This window comes from Dendrobium catenatum, unplaced genomic scaffold, assembly GCF_001605985.2.
Source record: "Dendrobium catenatum unplaced genomic scaffold, ASM160598v2 fragScaff_scaffold_1639, whole genome shotgun sequence".
Taxonomy (NCBI): Eukaryota; Viridiplantae; Streptophyta; class Magnoliopsida; order Asparagales; family Orchidaceae; genus Dendrobium; species Dendrobium catenatum.
This window is the reverse complement of record NW_021320101.1, coordinates 916531-936193: the sequence shown is the minus strand read 5'-3', so window position 1 is coordinate 936193 and position 19663 is coordinate 916531. Positions and strand designations below refer to the sequence as shown.

At 33.2% G+C, this 19663-nt stretch overlaps 1 protein-coding gene across 1 annotated transcript; it reads left to right on the top strand.

Annotated features, from left to right (window-relative positions):
- The first annotated feature begins 181 nt into the window (after nucleotides 1–181).
- Nucleotides 182–19155, top strand: LOC110110594 (probable E3 ubiquitin-protein ligase XBOS33). Its single transcript, XM_020842157.1, has 10 exons — nucleotides 182–540; nucleotides 624–683; nucleotides 790–861; nucleotides 1462–1667; nucleotides 1760–1920; nucleotides 2020–2078; nucleotides 2195–2241; nucleotides 2339–2482; nucleotides 17394–17482; nucleotides 18279–19155. Exons 1-10 carry the CDS (start codon nucleotides 364–366, stop codon nucleotides 18812–18814), a joined length of 1551 nt encoding a protein of 516 aa, XP_020697816.1. The 5' UTR covers nucleotides 182–363; the 3' UTR covers nucleotides 18815–19155.
- Nucleotides 19156–19663: the final 508 nt, after the last annotated feature.

Below are 19663 nucleotides of genomic sequence, written 5' to 3'. Positions count from 1 at the left end.
TTTTTCATTTTAAACCTAGTAAATCTTCAAATTATTAAACTTATTTAAGGTTGAATATGTTATACAAACAATTTAATTAAAATTTATATTAGAGATATCTTAAAAAAAAAAAATTTTGACCCGGATATCCGGAGAGGATTGATTCGGAATTTCGGATACGTAATAAGAATATAACATTTATACAACGTGGGTTCGGTGGACCGGCGGAGGTCCGTCTCTTTTCCTCTCCTCAGCGACGAGGCGTGCGGGGGAAGGTTGAGAGAGAAAGGTGGTCGTGGTCCCGTACTCCCGTGGAAGAGGCGTCCCCGGGCTAATGCGTTGAGGGCTCGCCGGCGTAGAGATCTTCCGGCGGCCTAGTTGACGATGGGAAACTCGCTTGGTTGCTCGGCTTCCGGGGAACGTCTTGTGTCGGCGGCTAGAGATGGTGATTTCATTGAGGCTCGCATGTTGCTCGAATTCAACCCTTGCCTTGCCAAGTACTCCACCTTCGGCGGCCTCAATTCCCCGCTCCATTTCGCCGCCGCAAAGGGGCACAACGATGTCCGATTCATCTACTCACATTTCCTGCATCTCCTTTCGAAATTTTCTGTAAACCTTATTTTTTTTTATTGGAGTGATTTTAGATAGTTACGCTGCTGCTGGAGAATGGGGCGGACGTGAATTCGAGGAATTATTGCGGCCAGGTTCTTGATCTTGATCTGACATCTCTAGGTTTAGTATCCGGTTTGGGTTTTTTCTGGATTATCGTTTGAATTTTTTGTTTCTTTCATCTGTTTGATATTTGTTTAGACGGCGTTGATGCAAGCTTGCCGGCACGGGCACTGGGAAGTCGTGCAGGCTCTGTTGCTCTACCGATGCAATGTACTTCATCTGCATTTTTTTTAATTTGTTTTTACTCATTTTGGAATGAGTTTGCTGTCATTTGGTTGAATGTTTTAATATTAATGAAGAATTAATGCGACTTTTAAAATTTTCTAAAATTATCAAATTTTATGAAAATTAATAATTTCATTTTACACATCGAAATCATTGTTTTTAAATATGTTTTGTATTTAGAAACTACTAATAGAGAGGATGTATACAGATATGCATAAAAATTTGTATACTTTATATACAGTGGCGTACAATATCCTGATTATTGTATTTTTGGGTATATGTCTTCTGAATTTAATAATTTATCATTGTTTGTTGAACAAAAATATATTTTAAAAAATAATTACTTTATTTTGTGTGAAAAAAATATTGCATTTGAGATGGTGTTTTGAATCTTAAAACTAGTATTATTTTTTTTATTACATTATGTCAAATCAAATGGCAGAATCCGGTACTTCTTAGTTTTTCAAAATAATATTTTCTAATTTCATTGCATTGAATGAGTCCTTATTGTATTCGTTTGATTCTTTCAAGGATCAGTTTTTTTAGAGATTGAGCTTTTTGTGATTTTGAATGTTATTTGATTAGGTTACTAGAGCGGATTATCTCAGTGGTAGGACGGCGCTACACTTTGCAGTGGTGGATGGGCATGTGAGGTGCATAAGGCTTTTGGTTGCTGACTTTGTCCCGAGCTCGCCCTATGCGACGGCAGCTTCCATTGAGGTTGGGGACGGAGATGGTTGCAGCAGGAGCAGCAGCCTTGATTCTTCTTTGGGACTTAGATATGATCAGATGTGTGTTTTCTTCCATACGATTTGATGGCTAATTTTTTTGTGCCATTTCATATCTTGAAATTTAGTTCTTAAGCTTGGCTTGTTTGCTACAGTTCTCTGGCAAAGTTTATTAGCAAGCCAGCTGATGGCGGTATCACGGCTCTTCACATAGCAGCTTTGAATGGTTATGTTGAGTGCGTTCAGCTGTTGCTTGATTTGCATGCCAATGTTGCTGCTGTGACATTTCATTATGGTTCTTCGATGAATTTGATTGGTTTGAGGCTACCTTATTATGCTAAGCGAATTGTTAACCTAATTTAATTGTTGGTATATTAGGGAAGAGCTGTGTTGATTTGATTTCAATGGCTTGCAGGAGCGGGAAGCACTCCTTTGCATTATGCAGCTTGTGGAGGCAATCTTAAATGTTGCCAGGCAAATTCAGTTTCACTATATGCCTTTTTTTTGTTGATTTTTGTATTTGTGATTTGACTTTTCTTTGATTGAATTTTGTATTCTAAGTTGTTTTGCACCTCCTTCTAATTTTGCAGTTACTCTTATCTAGAGGTTCTAGCAGATTAGCATTGAACTGTAATGGGTATAGTTTAAGTTTCTTTAAGATATTATTTAGACGCTAAGTTTTCTTTGAAGTAGTGCATATCATATATTTATATATATTTCTTCTGTCTTTTCAGTTGGATTCCAGTTGATGTTGCTAGGATATGGGGCCATCATGCACTTGAGGATTTACTTGTGCCCAATTCTGACATGAGCATACCAATTTTTCCGCCATCGAATTATCTTACATTGCCTCTAATGAGCATACTTAATATCGCAAGGTGGTAAGAAGCATTTAATATTATTTCTACTTAAGTACTGCTGCTCTCAATTTCTAAATAATGGTACTCTTTCTATTCATTTGGCTTCCCGTTCTTGCATGGAAGAAGGCTATAACAATAATTTACCTAGTGAAGTTGACTTAATTAATGCTGTGAAAGCAGAAGACGCTAATGAAAGTAATAATTGTGTGATGAGAAAATATCTGTTTTCATTTCTTGCCTGTTAGATTTGTTTTTTGAAACTTTTGCCTTGCTAAATCCCAATATATTTTCCTCACCAATTCTTAATGAATAATTTCCTTGTTGTTCTCCCTATTCACTGTGTCCCAATGTCTTTTAATAATGAGAATAACTGAAAACATTTTTGAGACGGTGAGCTTGGCGCCATGACATGGGTCATTTTGCGCGTGTGCCGCACTATGACTATGGTGCAAGGGGTTTATTGTGACATGCAACCTTTTTTTTTGTGTACTAGCTTTTATAGTCATGAATAGAATCATTTAAAGCTCATGAACAAACTCGTTAAGAAGGTCAATTAATGCTCGCTAATATGCTCATTTAAGGCTCGATTTACAAATTTATTTAATATATAATTATCTGGGGGTGTTTTAGTTCAAGTGAAGTGTATTAAGGATGAAGATAAAAAAATATTTTTCTTAGAAGATGATATTCAACAAAGGTGGATGAGATATTTTGCTAAATTTTTTAATGAAAATTGTGATAATAAGATTGACTATAGTGACCTTAGCACCCTAAATGAAAATAAAGATTTATAATTTTATCGGCATATTAGTAAAACCGAAGTTATAGAGGCTTTAAAGAAAATGAAGGGTGAAAAAGCTGTTGGACCTGATGATATTCCAATAGAGGTGTGGAAATGCTTAGGAGATGAAGGAATTTCTTGGCTTACTAAACTTTTTGATACTATTTTGAAGACTAAAAAGATGTAGATGATTGGAGAATGAGTGTGTTAATTTCTATTTTTAAGAATAAAGGTGATGCACAAGATTGTGTGAATTATAGAGAATTAAGTTAATGTGTCATACTTTAAAACTATGAGAGCGAGTTATGGAGCATAGGTTGCAGCGCTGATACTTAATGTTTCTCAAAAATCAATTGGATTCATGCCGGTAGGTCGACTATGGAAGCCATACATTTATTAAGAGGTTGATGGAAAATATAGAGAAATAGGAGGATCTACATATGAATTTATTGATTTAGAAAAGATATGTATAAAAGTTTCCTAGAGAAGTGCTATGTAGAGTTCTTGAAAAGAAAAGGAGTTATAAATGCTTATATTCCAAACCATTTAAAGATATGTATGCAGGAGCTTTACTTGTGTTCAAACACAAGGTGGTTGACCAAGTATTTCCCTATTTCGGTTGGGTTACATCAAGGATCAGCTTAAGCCCATATCGTTTTGCCTTAGTCATGGATTTCTCAACTAGACATTTGCAAGAGGATGTACCTTGGGTTATGGAATTTTTGCTGATGAATTTATCTATTGTTGATAAGACTAAAGAGGGAGTTAAAAAGTAAACTTGAATTAATGGAGGTCCAACATTAGAGACTAAAGGTTTTCGCTTGAGTAATATCTAAAACGGAATGTATGGAGTGTAATTTTAGTAGTAATGACCTGGTGAGGGGATTGTGACTTTGGGCAATCAAGTCATTAATAAGAGTACACGTTTTAGATATCTTGGATCTATTGTTCAGAGTGATGGTGAAATAGATGGGGATATTATCAGCAGAATTCAAGTTGGATGGTTGAAGTGGAGGAATGCATCGGGCTTGTTGTGTGATAGAAAAGTACCCCTCAAACTTAAGGGAAAATTCTATAAGATGGTAGTGAGGCATGCAATGCTTTATGGTGCTGAATGTTGGCCATTAAAAGAGAAGCATAATACTAAGTTAAGTGTGGCAGAGATGAGGATGCTCAGGTGTATGAGTGGCTTTAATCTTATAGATAGGATATGAAATGAGCATATAGCAGAGATGAGGATGCTCAAGTATTTCCTATCATAATCTTAAATCTTCTTAGAAGTAGTCTAGAACATGCATGTATCTTTAATTGATGGATCCATTGAGTCCCCTGGCCATGACATAATTAGGAAGTTCGCTACATTCCATGATTCAAACATTGGACCACTCCCCTTTATTCCTAACCCTAAAGCGTGGTAAAGACTCCCATGTTTCTTTAAACAAATTGACTGCTGCAGCGTAAGAGAGAGGTAACGACTCAGAATCTTAATTGACAACAACAAAAGCTTGCAACCTTTAAATTTGTAAGAGCTTCACAACGAAGAAGCATACAATGCAGAGAACACCTACAACAAGATTTTACCATAATTTAGGCTGTAAGTGTTTTTCAGCAAGATATGAACATGCTATAAAAATTTTCTGTAAAGAAAATCATAGCCTTTAGGAATGGAAGTGGGGTAGAAAAACATTTCCATAACTGAAATATTTGTTATGTTCGAAGTGGAGAATACATTACCCAGTAAGGAGAAAAGAAAACCCTGGTGCATTGATACCGTGTGTAGAATGCAAAAAATTTTCTTACTCATTCAAGCTATTTGGTAGAAGGAAATATATATATTGATCTACGAAGAAAACCAGGAAACAAAAAAATAAAAAATAAAAATAAAAAAAAGGAAATAAAGGTAAGGTACACTAAAAACAAGAATAATATCTTCCACTATATAAATACAAATATTAAATTTCATGCATACAATCAAATTTTAAGTCTTGAGATTCACTAATATGCTTTCCATGTCCAAAAAGGTCTAGTTTTTCTTCATGGCATGGATTTATGGGATCCTAATTTTTTAAATTTGCATGAATCCGTAGGATCTTGATTTTCTTCCTTGGCTCAAATCTATGGATTCCATTATTTTCTTAAAACATGGGCCATGTTCGAACTTGAATTGAACTAAATATGAAAATAAATGAACAAACTTGAAAGGATAACCCTCAGTTTGACTCTGTCCATGCTTGGGATAAATTTTCATGTATGGTTCTCTGCATCTTCTGTAAATATTTACTAATTTTCAACATTGTTGCCTTTTTCTTCATAAGAACTTAAACTATTAGTGTAGCTTGTGAAACTTTTTTTCAACCTTAATTCTTGATAATAGCTATAGTTATTTAGTTTCATTTTTTTCTAATTATGTTTCAAGTTTGAACAATTAAATACAAAGTTTTTTTTCCCTATGTATGCCTATGTTCTCTGTGCTCTTTTATGTTTTTGGCTCGTTCGCTTTGATGCACTCCCTATTCTTGCCGGTGCTTCCTTCACCCTTTTTGCATGTGCATAATTGTACAATGTGTTATGCATTTTTCTTTAACTTCCGCAATCTCTTCAATATGCGTGCATTTTTCTTAATTCTTTCAATTTTTTGCCCAATATTCATATCATCGTTCCAAAACTTTTTGCATCAACTTTCTCTACTCTATTGATTTCTGTTTGTTTGTTCAACTCCTGATTCATATCACAAAGCTGACCTTATTTTTTGTTTGTAAATTAGCATTAGTTTCCATTTGATATTTAGTTGTTAAATTTTCATTTTAACTATGATCTTATGAGCCTTTTTGTGTCATTTTCATGTGACTCCAATGTCTCTTCGTTTTTCCATCCTTTCATGCTATATTATACATAACCGTTTACTCCAATTGTATTTTGCTAATGATGGCCAATGTATATCTTGTATCTCACCCTCATGCTAAGTCACAGTTTTTTATACATCTACAAAAAAACAATATATTCTAAGTAAAAAATGCAGCAAATGCGAAATGTCCTAAAGGAAGAAAGATTATAATCAATTGTAAATAAAAATATATATTGGACAACATCAATGAGAGGATCATAAAAAAGCCCCTGAATGTAAAAGAATCAGAGGCCCACTTAGAGATCTTCTTGATTATATAAATGCCAACTAAATAGATTCAAAGCGAGGTCTCTTAATTATATCTTTTTGTAGATCACACTTATTTTTGAAACATCTATTAAAATAAATGGAAAGTTAGGACTGGTGATATTTAGAAGATAAAGAGCTTGAAATTTGTAGAAGAAAGATGTTGTACAACAACAACAATATCAATCCTTTATCCCACTATGTGGGGTTGTCTACATGAATTATTTTTTTCCATTGTGTCTTATTAAATAACAAAGATGGAGCATGTAATATTTAATTTTAGTAAGTGTAATACTAATTATTTATGAATCAATATTATTAAAAAATAAAGTAATATCTATGTTTTGCATTTTTTTATTAATTATACGGATGCATGAATATATATTTGAGGATATATTTATAGAGTTAAGGCTAGCTTAGATGGTTAAAATAGTTTTTTTTTGGGGGAATTATGCATTAATAGGACATCATGCTGTAAATTTTATAAAATTTTGATTAGGTTGATAATGGTATATTTATTCTAATGTTGAACAATAAAAAGGTGATTGATAGCTAAGTTGAGCGATTCAGAAATAAGAATATTAAGATAGATACATGACAAAGTGAATAAAGATAAACTGGGGAATGATTATTTTAGGAAAATCGAAAATGGTTGGAGGGATATTTATTAAAGGTGATGTAATTGAAAGTATATTTAGGTGGTTCAACATATACAATGAAAGATATAAAATGCATCATTATATGGATGGATAAATTAGTGTCTGAGGAATTATAAAGGAAAAGGGGCATACCTAATGCAAAATGAATAGAAGTTATTTAAATTGATTTATGAAGAATAGGTTGACCAGTTGACCACCTTAGGAAGCACTTGCCATGAATGAATGAATAATGAAGATTATAAATCTAACCTAAATAGTATGGATATCGGTAATGATGATGATGCTCGTGATGATGAATGATCTTTCTCATATAATCTTAGTTCTTGTTCTTTTTCTTTTCTAATTCTTTAACTAATTTTATATATTTTTCTATTGGCTGTATTTTGTCAGCATTTATTATTCATGTCTAATTTGTCCAAGTTTATTTTCCACTATTAATGTTCACTTAATGCTACTTTGACCATGCCAATACAATTAATTTTTCATTTTATCCACCCTAATTTTGGACATAATCATCTTAACATTATTCTTTCCATCTTACTTCTTTATTGCGCAAAAGAAACTGGTCAAAATATATATGAATACCAATACTTAAATTTGATTGATGAAACATTGTTTGCATGTTCAAGGATAATTTGAGAATGTCAATGCTTTCTTGATTCTGCACTGATCAAGGTTTAAAATTGCACAATTGGGTATTAAGATGTTTTTTTTGTTCGTGAGGCAAGACATAAGCCTCAAAATAAAAAAAACTACAACAACAACAACAACAATTTCTTAAAAGATTCATGTCAAAATAAAAAAAACTACGTTAAGTCAAAATAAATGTTAAAAGTGACTTTTTATATAATACCCAAATAATATGTAAAAGAATGACATGTTACCTTTCTCTATTGAGTTATGAAGTAATAAATTAACATACATATAAAATAAAACATTGCACAAGACGTAAAGTGGCAAGTGATAAATTACATGAAATAGAATTAAAATTCAAATATTATAAGAGCAAAATAATATTAAATATATGAGTGACATAAAAGTATTATATAATATCAAGTTCAACTCAAAATTTCTTCTTTCTCAGTTCTCTACTCATCTACATTAAATTCCTCAAGAAATTGAAATAGTCTAATGTCTCACTAAAGAGGTTTTTATTTGAGTCGCCACCATAACAACAAATTGGTCTCTCCTTTCTTTCATCCTATGGAGTCCATCTCCCAATTTGCTTCTTCTTTGTTTATTTAAGTCATCTTCCTCTTTGATAAATGTTTTTCATTAATATAAATATGAGATTAATACTCTTAAAATTTTAGAGGAGTGATGGTGGTGTGCGAGTTTCAAGTGATCTCTGGTGGCTACAATGATGCTGACTGTGGAGAAAATAGAGGGATGGAGGTCAAGACAGTCAAGAGGAAGTTGCTGTAGCTCGGGGGTGCATTTAAGCGTGATGTTTTTCGAGGCTTTAATTTAGGATTTAGGTGAGTTTTAATAGAAAAAATATATATATAAATAGAGTGAGATGTAAGCCTCACGTCAGCGAGGCGAGGCGTGCCTCAAGTCAGACCTCAGCCAAGCTGAGGCGCAAACCTCATAAAAAAAATTTGAAGCGTAAACCTAGATGTGTTTTTCACTGGAATTGCGCTGAGGCGAGCCTCATACTGCGCAATTTTAAACAATGGCACTGACATATATGAAGCATTTCATGTGCTTCTATACCAGAGAATTTTATTTTTGCGAAGTGTAACTTAGAGAAAAAAAGAAGGTTCTAACCTTTACATGCATGCTTCACCAGTCTCCAGTGATACTTAGCTGTCAGAGCTCTGCTCTCTGAGTTACTGGCGTAGAGGAGTCAAGTGCTAAGATTCGATTCAGTACATTTGGAAATTCATTGAAAATCAAATACAGTTTACCTTTGGTTGACCTTTTGAATGCTCCAATAGATGGATGAGTAATCCATGATAACCTGTTCTTGAGAGGGTAATGACAATTGGAAATGGTTCTTAATACTCATTGAGGTGCTAAAGTGGGAAGCCATCTGATGGACTGTTTTTAGGATATTAGATATTGGTTTGATGTTATTTCATCCAACTATGAAGATTGTAATTGCAATTTACTATCACCAATTCTACAGTAAAGCTTTCAGTTGTCTATTGTTTGAAAGAGCCTAGTATGATTTTGATCAATGAATGTGTTTCTCTCACTGAGCTTGTCCAGCCTACTTTCATGCAACTAATTCAAGGGCATTGGTTGGCATTCTAACTATTTGAGATTTTTAGATCGGACAGGGGAAGGAAAGTCCATCTTGAATTCATGAGAAATTCTGATTTTCTCCAAAAATTTGACTTGAAAGTCTGGTGTTGCTCAGATCACAGTATGATATGTATATTGACACATTCAATGACCACTTAGTCATGGGTGCATGGACATATCACACATTTCTTGATACCAAACGATGTGTTTCCATTGATATATCCATAAACTCGACCTGTAATATCATAGGGTTTGTTGTTCAGGGAGTCTACTTGCAACATTGTTATGTAGCGATTTTATATTTGTGTATATATGTTAATTTTAATTTGTCACATCTATGATAAAATGAGAGGATTCAAAGCTTTGGTGAAGATATTCGCCACATGTTATGAATTGAAAATACAAGGAGTAACAATCTTCTAGGAAAATGCATCCTATGTGAAAGAACAATCAACCTCGATGTGCTTGATTTTTTTTGTGAAATATGGGATTGCTGGAAATGTATATCAGTGCATAGTTGTTGCAGTAGAGAAGCATAGTCTCAATTACTGGAAGACTGAGCTCTTCTAATATTACTAACCCACTTCATTTCCAATATAGAATGAGTCATAACTCTATATTCTATTTCAATGCTGAATCTGGCTACAATTATTTGTTTCTTACCTTTTTAGGTTACCAGATTGCCTCCCAAAAAATATAGTACCCGAAAGCTAATTTTATGTCATAAACAAACTCAACGTAGTTGTTACCAATGAATTGCTTCTGTAAGAGCCTATATGATATCTTTAGCATGTTTGCTAGCTTGCACCCTAACATTCCAATTTCTTCAAAGAGAATAGTGGCATATTTTCCTTGAGATAGAGAGATCCATTTTCTATTGTAAGAAAATTCGATACGAAAAAATATTTATGGTGCCTGAAATCTTTGGTTATAAAATAATTATTTAACTAGTCGCTCACTTTAGATATGACTTATTTATCACTCATGTTATGTAATATATCATCTATATTAACTACTAACATGCTTTATGCTTAACAAATATATAATGATCGGCCATACTACTTCGAATGCCAATTTTTATAAGAATTTTAGAAAATCTTTCTTACCAAGCCCATGGGACCCTACTGAGCCCATAAATGGCCTTCTTTGGTAGGCATATGCATTTCTCCTTTTAAGCAATGCACGTAGAAGGTAACTTAATATATACTACCTCATTAGGTCACCATGAAAGAAGATATTACTATCATCCTTCTGTATTACAATCGAACATTGATTTATTGTCACAACATTAGAATTATAAAAATTGAGCGGCGACTTGAGAGAAAGTATTGAATAATTTTTTTTGCAATCATCCAAGTTTTGTGCCAATCAAAGATTCTATCAGGATGGAACTTGACAGTGAGAACCCAACAAGCTATTAGTATATTCCATAGAAGATGATATAATGCTTGTAGAAATGTCTTGAGAATTAGGATGGTTTGTCAAATGTTATGAAGGAGTGATTAGGATGATAAGTAGTTTTTTGTTTATCTCGTTATAATGTGTAAGGTGTAGATTTGAAGGCACAATCTCCAAGGGATTATCAATAGAAGTACGATAAGTGGTATTGTTGTAGATGTCTGAGGTCTTATGGAGCATAACTATAGAGGAGAGACGAGGAGCGGAGCAACTGTAGGAAGAGGAATAGATGGTGATGATTCTGAAGGAGTATTAGGAAAGAAAGAGGTTTTCTTATCGAAGATGATGTTAGCTAACTTGTACAAATATTTATTAAGGGATCATAATATCTAGATTCTTTTTTGAGTTCAGGCGTAAGGAATATACAATGAATGCCATGAGAGTTTATCATGTGGGAAAAATAAATAAAGAAACCAAAGGCAACCATACTCACATGGTGTAAGCATAGATATCAATGGCGCAAAATAGCGCGCGCCATGGCGCACGGCGCGGCGCACCTACGGCGCCATGTGTATGGCGCGGCGCAAACGTTCAAAATGGCGCGCACTATTTGCGCCACATGCGCGCCATGGCGCATGGCGCACGATGCAAAATAGCGCACACCATTTGTTTTAAATTTTTCTTAATGTATTTATAAATATTTTTTATATTTATTTTTTAAAATTTTTTAATATGATATATTTTCTAATTTTTAAATATATTAAAAGTATTAAGATAAATGTTAGATTGCATATTATTATCTTCTTAATGCTATTTGCTTTCATTTAAATATATTTTAGTTGTATGAAGATTGACTACTTATTGGATTTGAAATTATGTTGGATTGTTTTTTATTTGTATTGTTATTGTTTGCTTGTTATTATGATAGTTTGTTTTTCAATTTAATGATATTTCATATTCATGCTTATTATTTTATAATTCTTTTATAATTTGCGTCATGTTCAAAATGACGCGCGCCGCGCCGTGCCCTATGCGCCATGGCTCAAATAGGACCTTTGCGCCGTGGTGCGCCATTCGCCATTAACAAGTATGGGTGTAAGAGAAAAATTGGTAGATTAAAAAAAGAATGCTGATGAGCAATTGATTGTTTAGAAGTGTAAAGGGGATATGATTAATAAGGTAGCATGCAATAAAGATCACATCTCCCCAACATTAGTGAGGGACATTCATGTGAAACATCAGTGTCCTTGCGACATCAAGAAGACAATTTTTATGCTTTGCAACCTCATTTTGCTAAAAGGTATATGGACATGAGGTTTGATAAAAAAAAATATTATTTTCAAACAAAAAAAAAAAGAGTTTGCATGTATTCTTAAGCATTAGCAATGATCATAGCTTTCAATGAAGTGAACAATTTAACTTGAATTTCTTGATAAAATGAAGAATATCAAGGAATTATCAATTTTAATTTCTTAACATTACCTAAGAGACTCAAGAATAATCATCAATAGGACTTAGACCCCAGATATTGAAGTAAACAAACTCAAATGGAAGGAGACAATGATTAAATGACAATAACAACACAAAATGATGTTTTCCTAAATCCAAACCACAAGCAAAGAGTTCAAATTTAAATGGAAGGGGACAAATTCTTCTTTGGAGTCATCTTCATCTTCTTGTTTAGCTTGTAGTAGCCTGATATTTCTTCACACGCAAAAAATATTAAAGTTTATATAAATAATAAGATGATCTACATAACAGTTGGGTTGTCTCTTAAAAAGCATTTGTTTATATTCTTCGTATAACTTAATTTTTCTTTATCTACATCTTATCAAGTAGAATATTGGCCTTCTTAGAATTCCCTAAAATTACTACTATTGCATAATCACTCATTCAGAATTGACCATGCATGCTTCCACTTGTTGTGTATAATGGCCAAGGCATTTAGAATATGAGGCGTGAATGCAGGAATAGCTCTTATTCTCTTGTGGGTACTCAATAACATTATGTACTTTGAATATCACTTCGTATCTTGTACTCTAAGAAATAACCCTTCTTTTTGAATATCAATAAGGGCTTTCCAAGTTGTGAAAAATGGTCTTCCTAGCATGATGGGAATATATTTATCTTATTCTATATCTTATACTATAAGTCTATAGGAAAAATAAGTTTATCTACCTTTATATGCACATCTTCAATAAATTCCCAAAGATAAGTCCATGATCTATCAACTAGTTGTAGAGTTACAGATACCCGTTTTACTTTTTCTAATTGTAACCTCTTAAAAATAGCCAATGACATTAAATTGATACTTGCTTCTAACATAATGCTTTACCTAAGAATTTATCATTAATAGTAATATGAAATTGTAATATTGATTAGATCCTTCAAATTTTTGTGAAAATTTTCTTTGGATAATTGTATGACATTCACCACTGAGAGCTATTGTTTTAATTTTTTTTAGTTTTTGTCTTGTGGATAAAATAATCTTTATAAAATTAGCATGACTAGGCATCTATTCTATTATTTCAGCCATGTTATAAAATTACGCAATTAAATGCTCACCTCAACGCAATTAAAAAAAGACAAAAACTAATAAGGCGTACAAAAAAAGTAATAAGGCGTACACCTTACGCTTGCCGTATGAGGTTTATGCTTCAGTAGGGATGAAGAGTGTTGCATGGTTCTCTTCAACATAATTTTAGCTCAATTTTGAAGAGGCAGAAGCTTCAAAAATTAATTTTAGGTTATTTTAAAATTTAATTTACTTTATATATTAAATTAAACTTAATTACTATACCTAAATCTAAACAAAATTTAGAAAAACCACACAGCTTCAAAATCATATTCAAAAGTCCTTAACACCTACACTCTAATTTCTTGCATTATCATTATTGTGGCGCCAATGTTGTTGTTACACTATCGCTGCTTCTCATCCATCTCATCTCCTTTTATTGAAACCAATTTTTCTATTTTTTATTATGAGAAAGAGTAAAAGAAATTAATTATAATAATGATTCTAATGAATACTCTCCGAATGATGAGAGTAGAGAAGCTTTTGAATTTATCAATTATGACTTTAGATTACTTATTTATGTTGAACTGGGAGTTGGAGGGACTATTTATTTAACGTTGTTTGTAATCGTGTATGATTTTTAATGGCCTTTGACTTTTTATGATTTTACGTCATTATCTTACTTTGATATAATATGTTCCTATTTTAGTTGGATTACATTAAGGATCAGCCTTAAGCCCTTATCTTTTAGCTTTAGTCATGGATGTTTTCACTAGACATTTGCAAGAGGATGTGCTTTGGTGTATACTTTTTGCTGATGATATTCTTCTTGTTGATAAAACCTGAGAGAGTTGAAGGTAAACTCGAATTATGGAGGTCAACCTTAGAGTCTAAATATTTTCGTTTGAGTAGATCCAAAATTGAATACATGGAGTGTAATTTTAGTAGTAATAGATCTAGTGGTGGGTTTGTAACTTTGAGTGATCAAGTCATTAATAATTATACTCGTTTTAGATATCTTGGGTCTATTGTTCAGAACGATGGTGAAATAGATGGGGATATTATTAGTAGAATTGAAGTTGGATGGTTGAAGTGGGGGAATGCTTCGGGTTTGTTGTGCGATAGGAAAGTACCACTCAAACTTAAGGGAAAATTTTATAAGATGGTGGTGAGACTTGCAATGCTTTATGGCGTAGAATGTTGGCCATTAAAAGAGAAGCATAAAATTAAGTTAAGTCTTATTGAGATGAGGATGCTCAGGTTGATGAATGGATTTACTCTTATAGATAGGATATGAAACGACCATATCCATGAAAAGGTTGGAGTAGCTCCAGTGATAGATAAGATTAGAGAGAGTCTCCTTATATGGTTTGGTCATGTAAAACAGCGGCCTTTCGATGACTCTGTTTGGAGAGTAGATGTATTATATTTGTCCTATGTTAAGAGGTAGAGGTAACCTAAAAAAATTTGGTTAGAAAATATTAGAAATAACATTTCTTTATTAAATTTAAATGAAAATTTGACTCCTAACATGACACAATGGAGAAAAAATAATTCATGTAACCGACCCACAGTGGGATAAAGGCTTGTTGTTGTTGTTATTGTTGTAATTTAATATTGAGGCTTTTGCCTCGCCTTATCATAAGAAAATACCTCAATATATGATTTTGCAATTTCAAACCTTGGTTTCAGCAAATGAAATGTTCATTGTTAATTTCTTGAATATTTTCAAAATCTTAGAGAGTTGTTTATATAATTTATGCTCGTGTAACATTTGAAGAATGATGGAGGAGATTTATCACTTGTCTGATTGTTTTTCTCATTATTAGATTGTTTTTCTACTTTCAATTTTTCATTCTTTTCATCAACATCTTCATCTATACCTTGTTTCTATTCATTTAGATTATTATCTTTCTTTCTCAGTTCTTTTAAGGGCTTTTTTTTTCTTTTGATTGGAATTGAGGAGGTATATTGGTGAAAGATTAAGTCTAGAGTTTTAAACATTATTATTCTGATTAATATAATTTTTTATTTATTCTAATTAGTTATCTCAATAGTTGGATTATTATTCCTAAAAAATTAGGTGATTTCTCAAATCAAGATTATAATTGTTTAAGTAAAAATTGTTTTGTATGCGTGCAACTTAGTTTATGGATTCCTATTTTTAAGATAATGTTCACCTAAGTGAAAAGCACCACAATTATCACAAATCATTTGATTGACTATGTAATTATTGCATTTACTCTCCAATTTCTTAGATAGTACAATCACTTGTGAACTTAGTATAAACAAAATTTCATTTTCATGCCCACTTGTTATTTTCTTGGAATTTACTCTTTTAGATGGCCATTAAAAATTATTGGTAATTATTACCTCTATCAATGCATAGATCTCTTCAAATGATGTAGTCATCAATGATCCCCTTGCTGTAGCTTCTATTATTATCTTTAATGTTCCAATTAGCCTGTTGTAAAAGTTTAAACTATTAACCAATTGGGTAAGATATGATGTGACATTTCCATATATATCTCTCAAGCCTCATAAATTGATTCATTTTTCAACTGAGTAAATGAAGTTATATCAATTTTTAACTTAATAGTCTTAGCTTGAGAAAAATACTTAGTCAAAAATTTTTGTGCAAGTTCATTCCAAGTTATAAATCATTGAGATAGTGAATTCAACCACTTTTTGTCTTTTAAAGTAAATGAAAAAAATTAAGTTTTTTTGCATCGTCCAACACTTATTATGTTTGAATGTTACTCATATTTCTAAGAAACTAGCAATGCCTTGTAGTTTTTTTTTTTTTTGGTAACAGTGGCTAGGCGCTCCTGCATCCTTACAGTAGTTGCTTGGTAAAAAATTATGAAAATGAGTGCTTGGAAGTTAGAGCATGATAGTGCAGTGTTGACTGTTGAATAATGTTGTGCCTAGGTTTTGTAGGAAAAATATTGAGTTTTTCCATCATTTATTTTAACTTTATTTTCTCTCATTTTTTGCATTCTTCCTTGCTATTTTTTGTTCCAATGTGTTTGCTTCTTTATCTGTATTTAAAATATTAATTAAATTGTCATAGATATTATCAAATATTGTCTATTTTTACTTGGAATAATAGCATTTTAGTGAGTAAAACTCGCTAGTCATAGGCAGGCTAGGGATTAATACGGGTGGGCCAAGAATTCTTATAGGAGAGGCTTTGATATCATGTTTTGGTATGAAAATTGAATTATTTTATTCACTAAATAATGATGCTCATTTATAAGTGTACAAGATGAATACAACAAGAAGAAAATAAATGAGATAATAAATGTAATTAAGGGTTAATAAATGCAAAATATACACTGAAAGTTTTAGATAAGTTGCCTATCGTATTGATTTAATATTTAGTTCAATGCCAATTGCAAAAGCCATTTATGGCTCAGTTTAAGTTCAGTGAGAATATTGAACCACATAAAAAGCTACCAAATTAAATACTCAGTCATGGATTCTAAGACAAAACATTGTACAAACAAGTTGCTAACAGCTTTTGTTCGCTGAAAGCCTTTGTTCCAACTAGAAAAGCAGTTTAGTAGAGGCGTCCGGTCCAGCCGTGGTGTTAATTCTAGTTTTAAGGTCTACCAGGTCCTTGTAACTGTTTGTGCATGGGTGATGGCCTGATGGCTATTTACCCATCACGAGGTTCTATTCTTTAGTATTTGTGAAATATTTAATAGTTGTACTTTGTTATCATAGTTTACTAAAATGTCTTGACTGCATAAATATGCTTTGCTCGCTTATAAAGTTTTATAAATTCAGCTTTAATTTATCGTTCTTTTTGTATGAGTTATACATCACTCAATTCATTCTTAAAAGTTAAAACTTTTCTCCTCCCACTTCATGTGACGCCGTCAATCTACACTCACAAATTTCAGACAATAATGTTGTGACCCTCTATTTATTCATTAGCTTTATTTTATGTGGGACTGGCTTATTCCTGATTTATCAAATTACCTTTATTGCACTTGATTTGACTAGCCTCTTATGATGATATAAAATGTCACTGACAGTATCTTACTAGCATCTGGTCTTCCTTACTACAGTAGAAGCAATATTCTAAAACATTATTATTATTTTAGTACATATTTGCAATCCTTCATGTTGATAGCGCATCTAAGGATAACCAGTATCTGTCTCTACAGAGAGTGGGGTTTGCAATCCTTGATCGTTTGTGATGATGCTGATCTCTGTCCAGTTTGCCTAGAAAGATCCTGCAATGTAGTTGCTGAAGGTTAGTCTTTTGCGGTCTGATATCTCAGATGTGTTTATCTTTTTTTGCTACTATTGAGGAACTTTTGGCTGATTGATCAAGCAGATTTAATAACAATCTTCTGTCTTCGAATGGTTATTTGTTTTTTGTTAAGAAATTTCCAATAGGCAGAGCATACCTGAATTGTTGAAATCAGGAAAAAGGCTCTTTTAGTTAGATTATTCCAGGATACGAATTCATCAGTCTTCTTAGTCATCATTTTCCCATCTTTGAACCATATTTGCATCATCTATGTTCGTAGGCTTGGAGCTTGTTTTGCCTATTATAAATACTTTTTTGAGCTAGTTCGCAAGCCTATTGCCTTAGAAAAGAGAGTTCATGACAGGAGGAAATTGATTTGTGGTGGTAATTTCTCTGTGCATCATATATTTTTGTATCCTGGAAAGCCTATGATGCGTTAGTAAAGAGCTAGATACTCAAGATGCACCATCTAAGCATTTGTTAGTATTTAGCTAGGCAGGTGGATTTGAAAAATCAAACTAACCATCTCGATCTAGATTGATCTAACCCAGCTAGTCTACCCTACTACCTTCTTAGAGTTACCAATATCACTGCTTACAAGGCTAATTCTTATAGATATCTTTTATATACACTTAGAACTCTGTACTACTCTATTTTTAGCAATCCTGCAATGTCCAAATAGTTGAATCGTAAAGGTTATATAAAGAAAAACACCGGGAAAAAAAAAAGAGGAAAGAATAAGTGCTGTGCACCTGGTAGTTTCACATTCACCATTTCAACTATTCAAACTTTTCAGGTTGCGCACATGAGTTCTGTGTCAAGTGTGCTCTCTACCTTTGCTCAACCAGCAACTACACGTCAGAAACTTTAGGCCCTCCTGGAACAATTCCATGTCCTCTTTGCCGTAGTGGGATAGTCTCTTTCACTAGACGGCACAGTAACCAAACAAAGGAGCTCAAATCAACACCATCTCTCAGTTTCTGCAACCCTTGCATTCTCCATTCTCGAGCCATGGAGCCACCTGCAACGCCTTGTAGATCCGAGTTCTGTAAGAACCGTGAAATGGCTTCAGACCTAATGTGCCCGCTCACTTGCGCTCCATTCCCTTCTGTTGCCATCCCTACCTGTTATTGTGACGATGGCCCGTGCCCAGCTCTTGAACTGCAAGATGAGAGCACGCATGGACAATCTCCTCATCGCTCGCAGAGCTTGGTGAGCGAATCCGATAAATTTGATGATCGAAGGCTTGAGAGAAGTAGCTGTTCTGGGATATTTTGGAGCAGAAGAAGTTGCCACAGAGAACACCAGTGCAATGCTGAGATAAATGCTTGAACCTCAGTTACATAATTTTTTTTTTCTTCTCTCTCCCTGGTTTTTTAAGCCTCTTCACGCTGGGAAATCAGTTCCAGGTTAACAATGCCGGCTTGCCGACTTGTCAGTCTGAGACTGGTGAGGAGCTATGGTTGAGCTCTTTGTTAGTATCATTGGGTATGGTTTCTGTATATGGTTAACTTCTTGTTGTTCAACAGAAAGCAGCTATATGTCTTAAATCATTTGTATGTTCTGTGATGAATTGGGTATGGTGACTTGTTCATTTGAACTTGGATTCGTGGTTCTGCCATGGAGAATGATGGTTCTTTTTATAGAATATAATTGGTGGCTAGATTATCTAAGTTTTTTTTTTTTTTAGCTGGCTATCTTTGAATTTATAGCGCATAGAATAGTTCTATGCTTTAAAGCAAGCTGGTTGCTTAGTGGGCCAAAAGTCTGAAATATGATAGTGAATGGTCAGTACATGAGTACATTATACTTGACATTTTGGCTCCCGTTTGAGGCTTTTTTTTCAAACCTTTATGATAAAATAATAACCAGGAAAATAACTTCGTTTAGATGAATATCTTTTTTCAGTTTTGCGTTAAAATAAATGCTTTTAAAATATTATAAAAAATTTGCTTGAATGAGATACAACCAAAAAGCTCAAGTTCTCTGTTTGATTGGGCAAGATGAAGATGTAAACATGAGATACTTCTGAAACTACTCTATAGGAACTAAGAAATTTTGACCGCAGTTTTAATGCTCTCAAAATGAAGAGATTATTATGTGCAGTGTCCGAACATGTTTGGAGGTCAATCTGAATGCATCATATTATTCAATACACTGCATTTTAGGTGACATTGTACG